Consider the following 5,456-nt stretch of genomic DNA (forward strand, 5'->3'; position numbering starts at 1 on the left):
TTTGAGGAAAAAATTGAAGATACAAGCTGTCAACATTATTGGCGGGTTCAGGTGTGTGTTGAAGGTGAAGGGTGATGAAATACATAAGTTGACAACTGAAAATAAGGAATTGAGGGAGGCAATATCAGTACTTGAAGATCAGCTGGCTGATCAACAGGTTCACTGTGTTACGCAAGCGTACCATAACGTTAACACTGGCGATGATGATGGGGTCAACTTTTTTGGTGGAAGTGGGGTTGGTGGGACGGTGGTTCACGATGTCACGCCGATTGCAGCTGCTAGAGCTAAAAATGCTGAACAAGAATCTGTTCTCATGCACACGTTGTCAGATTCTAGCCCGATGAATGTTTGTGGACCAAGTGCTGTAGATGTGTCAGATACTAAAATGGAAGTTGTACCGTACATGGTGGAAGGCGTCCAAGGTATTGGTATACACAATTCGTTCGTCCGCAACATCAAGAACAAAGTCAGAAAAGAACGGAAATTGTTTTATTTTACTTGTTTTTGTTGTATGAATATAACCTATAGTTATGGTATTAAAATCCCTTGAGATTGTGGTCAATGTGTATTGAACATGGTGAGATGTTATGGCAGGTGATTGATGCGTATGCAAAAATGTTGTTTATGAACCAGTCAAAGGTTGATGGGGGAGAAGATGTGGTTGACAAATCGTATTTTTTCAGCAGTGTGTGCATGGTTAGTCTTTTTGTCTTGTTGGTAAAAAGCGTAGTATTGTGCGAAGTCTTAAATGCATATGAATTGGCTATGTTGCAAGACATGTTCAGGAACAGCAACATGAAGTCAGTTGAGAAGTATGTGCTGAAAAATTTTTCAGCATCGAATGAGTATCGATACATACATTTCCCTATGTATCATAACACACACTAGACTCTTGTGGTGTATGACACGGAGGATGGAAGTTGGCAACATTTTAATCCAATGAGACAACGTTCATCTGCTCGAACAGATGTGCATTACAGTGAAGCACTTGGTTTGGTAATGTCAACGTTGCATTTGATTGTGAATTTTGGTGGTTGGGAATGAGTGATGAAGGAAAATAATTATGTATGTAATTTGTTTGGTTAATGTGTTGTGTGACAGAAAGAGCGTGTGTTAAATGTCATGAAGGGATCGTTACGTAAAGACGGGATGGACGAGATGAGCATTGCGAAAACTTTCAACCACCCTTTGGAAGCTGTTGTAAACTGCCCCCAACAGAAAGCGGACTCGTACGTATATTTAAATTTGTTATAGCAATCAAATAGATTGATTTTTAAATTTTTCTTTGGGAAGATTGATGGTTGTCACACTGCCATTATATTATTTGTTTTCCCCCTCCACCCACCCCCCCCGGCACAAGCTAGATTGTGCAGTCATTGTTTGTGCTATTATGAGGCAGTACGTGTACCATGCGGATGTGGGCCGTTCTCTGCAAGGTAACAATGGCTGTGTTTTACGAGTGAATATGGTTAAGGGGTTCATCAAAGATCCGGTCATGGGGCTGAAAGATTGAAGATGTGAAGCTGCTATAACAATGTCTTTTTGAAAGTAGGAAGTTAATATTAATATCGGAAAATTTATTTATGGTTTTAGAAGCTTGATTATGCATTTTGTTTTTTGCTATGTGCACAAGATGTGCCAACTTATAGTTTAGTGTTATTTATGACGTTGATACGCGGTTGGCATGCTTAGTTATTTTTGGGTTAATTTGTGGCTGCTGTATGTCGGTAAATAGGGCTTTGGGGAAGTCTAATAAGAATTACGTTTTTGTATGCACATTATGTTTGCTGTGTGCTTCGGTGTGGGTTTCGAATGTGTTTATGTTGGTGGGCGTAATGTTGTTTTATTTGTGGATGACTTATGTGAATATGCGAACATAGTTTTTGTGGTTATGTGATGCCTTAACAATCAATGTATTGGCCATTGATGTGGCTTCCTAGCGGGATTTGGTTGTAGTTGTTGTGGAGACTGTTATTGTTTGTTAATGGCCCGATAATATGGGCATATATGCTTTTCATTGTTGTGTAATTAAACATGTCGCAATGACGAAGTAGTGGAGGGACGTTTGCATTTTATGACAAACAATTAGCGAGGCGAAGTACGTTTGGAAATGAAATAGGAAGCATTAAAAAACACACAGACACGAAGTGTAATGCAGTTAAAGTAAGCATTGTGATTGGAACAACCTACAATCAGCGTTTGGATGTAATTGTTACGTATAAAAATGAGAGTTATTTGTAATTTGCAACGAGGAATTATTGAGAAGAACAACACATTAGTGTTGATAGTTAAATGGTCAGGTATGATATGTGTTACATAGTGTTGTTTGCAAAATTTACACGGAAATTGAACATGTAAACGGACAAACAAACACATGTTGATATGGTTTTCATTGTTGTGTAAGAAAACGTTTGGCAATGACGAAGTACTATAAGAAAATTTGCCTTGTATGCCATAAAAGTGGCAAGGTAAAATGCGTTCATAAATAAAGTAGAAAACATAAAAAAACACACAACAATGAAATGAAATGACCTTTAATAAGCATTTGGATTGAAGGGATCTGAAATAAGCATTTGGACGTAAAAATGGTATGTGAAAATTGAGAAATGATTGTAATGTTGAACAAGACATTATTGCGAGTGACAGGAGAAAAAGGCTGTGTGATGCGCACAGTAGTTGAAAAATGTTCGTAAAGTATAGGACATGTAGGTATGTGTGGCATACCTTTATTTGCAAATGTTCATAAAAATCAAACATGTAAATGGGAAAACAAACACGTAACGATGTGGTAGGTGTTGTGGAGTTGGCACAACATTATTAATTGTGCAAAAGTTTAGACTATGATAAATGTTTATAACTTCCAAAACTTGAAAGATGCGTCAATGTTCGGTATGCTAAATTGGTTCTTTGCATGTCTTCCTGTTGTGGTTCCCCATGCGTTGACAACGTCCGCAACGAATTAGCTGCACTTTTTCCCCTCTAGAAAGCATACGTTTTTTCTTTGGCCTCTCTAGCGGTCATTTCACAACGGGTGGGTGTATGACAAAGTCGTCCAGCTGGAATGATGGTTTTTCAACAGTAGGAATAGGGGTTATACTTGAAGCGTATGACAGTCAGTATGTTGCTGCATGGTAAAATGGCTCAACCAAATCATATAAATCTCTACCACTGTTACGTATTGCATCCATTGCGTGTGCACATGGTAACTAATCAATTTGCCACTGAAAACACGAGCACGTACGCCTGCCAACATCAACCAACACTGATGGATACGAATGGACCTCGTACACATTATCATTTGATTGGCTTACAATCCATGCCCTTCCTTTGTTATATGCTTTCACCAATCGAGCCTCCATCTTGGGACATAGAACTCCAGGCCATGTTGCTAACTTGGGTCTGCGCTTCGACATTTGGTTCATGATTTTTGTCCAAATACTATCAACCATTTGGGTGATGGAAAGGTGTCGTGCTTCGCGGATCCACGAGTTGAATGACTCAGCAGCATTAGAACACATCTCGCCGTAACGTGCACCCCTGTAACACAGTTCAAATAAATGTTACGTACCTGCACGTATGTTGTTTGTTAGAATGTCAAACCGTTATGTTGTAACAGCTGTGCTGTGTGTAACTGTTTATGTATAAAGAGAGTGTGCGTACATGAAATAAGCATTTGCCCAATATTGTGGGGGTATATTTTTCAAAAAAGATGTTGCCACATTCCTCCCAGACTTGATGAATGTCTCGATGCTAGCATTGAATCCTGTTACAGTAGGTGCATATGCGCATGCCCAGAATTTACTTAGCAATCCCGCTCGGTACGAACTGTTGACGTACCTCATCTTGTCCTACAGATTCCGTTGGAAATGTTGTAAGCAAAAACGCGTGGTGTGCTGACGGAAATATTTTGGGTATTGAGTCAATGAGGCCTGTGTGACGGTCAGACAAGAATGTCAGTGTCCTGTCATTGCTAACAACGTTGGCAAGGTGTTGCAAGAACCAGAACCAGTTTGCAGTGTTTTTAGAATCCATAATTGCTATTGCCAATGGAAATAAACTTGTGTACAAAGCTGTCAGTTGGCAAGCATGATGAACATGAGAAAATTATGTGACTAACCCATATAACACTCATACAAGCGTGACAATATTATGCCACAAACCCATACAAATTGTGACAAACCGAAAAAATAATGTATTACGGGTGCAGAACTAAAAACGAACCTTGGTTTCCATCCTTCGCACTGGCAACTAGCAAGTTGCCCTTAAATTTACCCTTCAAAAAAGTACCATCCAAAAATAATAAAGGGCGACAATGGTTGAACCCATCAATACATGCTTTGAATGATATGAAAAACGTTCAAACCAGTGATTTTGTTCATCATAGTCAATGTTTATGTAGCTGCCTGGATTGTTGACCATAACGGCATTACTATACCACCGCAACTGATCGAATAAAATGGAATGTGAACCAAACATTTCACCACACGCTTTCTCAACGCCCAACCATGCGACCCGGTAGCTAATTTCTAATCCATAATCTTTCTTCAGGTCGTACACCACATCGGTCGGACGTTTGAGCGGTCTGTCACGTACCCATTCGGATATAACATCACACACTAATTCAGACCTAGCCCTTGGGTTTTCTGATGTCCGGACGGCAACACCGCAACTGTGCTCCCTATTCCACTTATGAATGTAGAAAAACTCATCAGCACGTAATACTCGTGCATGTATAGACCATATGTAGTTTTTCGATTCCCTCATCATGCAAACCGCTGTGATCCGTACGGAGTCATTCTTCAGAAATTTAAAGCAAAATCCACACTCAACCGCATATTTGCGAACGACAGAACGAAATTCATTGGCTCCTCCCTCGAAACTTTGTCCGACGTGTGTGATACCATGAACCTATTGGACAGACAGGAAAACCTTATCGGCATGGGGACAAAATTTGGGAAGCAAATCTTGTTGGTCATCATCAATGTCTGACTCATCTACAAGCACAGGCAAGTTACATGTATCGGCTCGTGGGATTGGAGTTGCGTCACCAATGTCGTCGGCACCTTGCTTTATCCGAGATTGAATGATGACATCAATGTGGTCTAATCGAAAAGACCGTGCAAGGCAAACCATGTTGTCTATATCGTTATCATTTTGTAATGTGAAGTTATTGTATCCCAGCATCTTGGAAAAACATGGGCACATTAGCATCTATTAAACCATCAAATTTCCCGCACACACAATTGAGAAGATCGTCAAATCGATACGGGAAATACAACTTCATCGCAGCTTTCATGTTGCGATAACAACACACCAACAAAATATGCGTGTCCATACTTGTGAAAAAATGACTACGTCATGCCGGAAATCTACGATTACCACCAATACCGACCTTAATGTATGAACACAGTACATAACTGAAAATGTGAATTCGGTTATACACATGGAATTGGAAT

The 5,456-nt window shown here is 39.8% G+C and overlaps 1 protein-coding gene across 1 annotated transcript; it reads right to left on the reverse strand.

The window, feature by feature from the left end:
• Positions 1–3,206: 3,206 nt before the first annotated feature.
• LOC145803997 (uncharacterized) lies at positions 3,207–5,184 on the reverse strand. Its single transcript, XM_082897403.1, has 5 exons — positions 4,930–5,184; positions 4,333–4,797; positions 4,222–4,273; positions 3,827–4,070; positions 3,207–3,537 (listed from the first exon to the last, which is right to left on the reverse strand). Exons 1-5 carry the CDS (start codon positions 5,182–5,184, stop codon positions 3,207–3,209), a joined length of 1,347 nt encoding a protein of 448 aa, XP_082753529.1.
• Between the last annotated feature and the right edge of the window lie 272 nt (positions 5,185–5,456).

This window comes from Camellia sinensis, chromosome 12 (assembly GCF_055761805.1).
Source record: "Camellia sinensis isolate YWXY chromosome 12, ASM5576180v1, whole genome shotgun sequence".
NCBI lineage: Eukaryota > Viridiplantae > Streptophyta > Magnoliopsida > Ericales > Theaceae > Camellia > Camellia sinensis.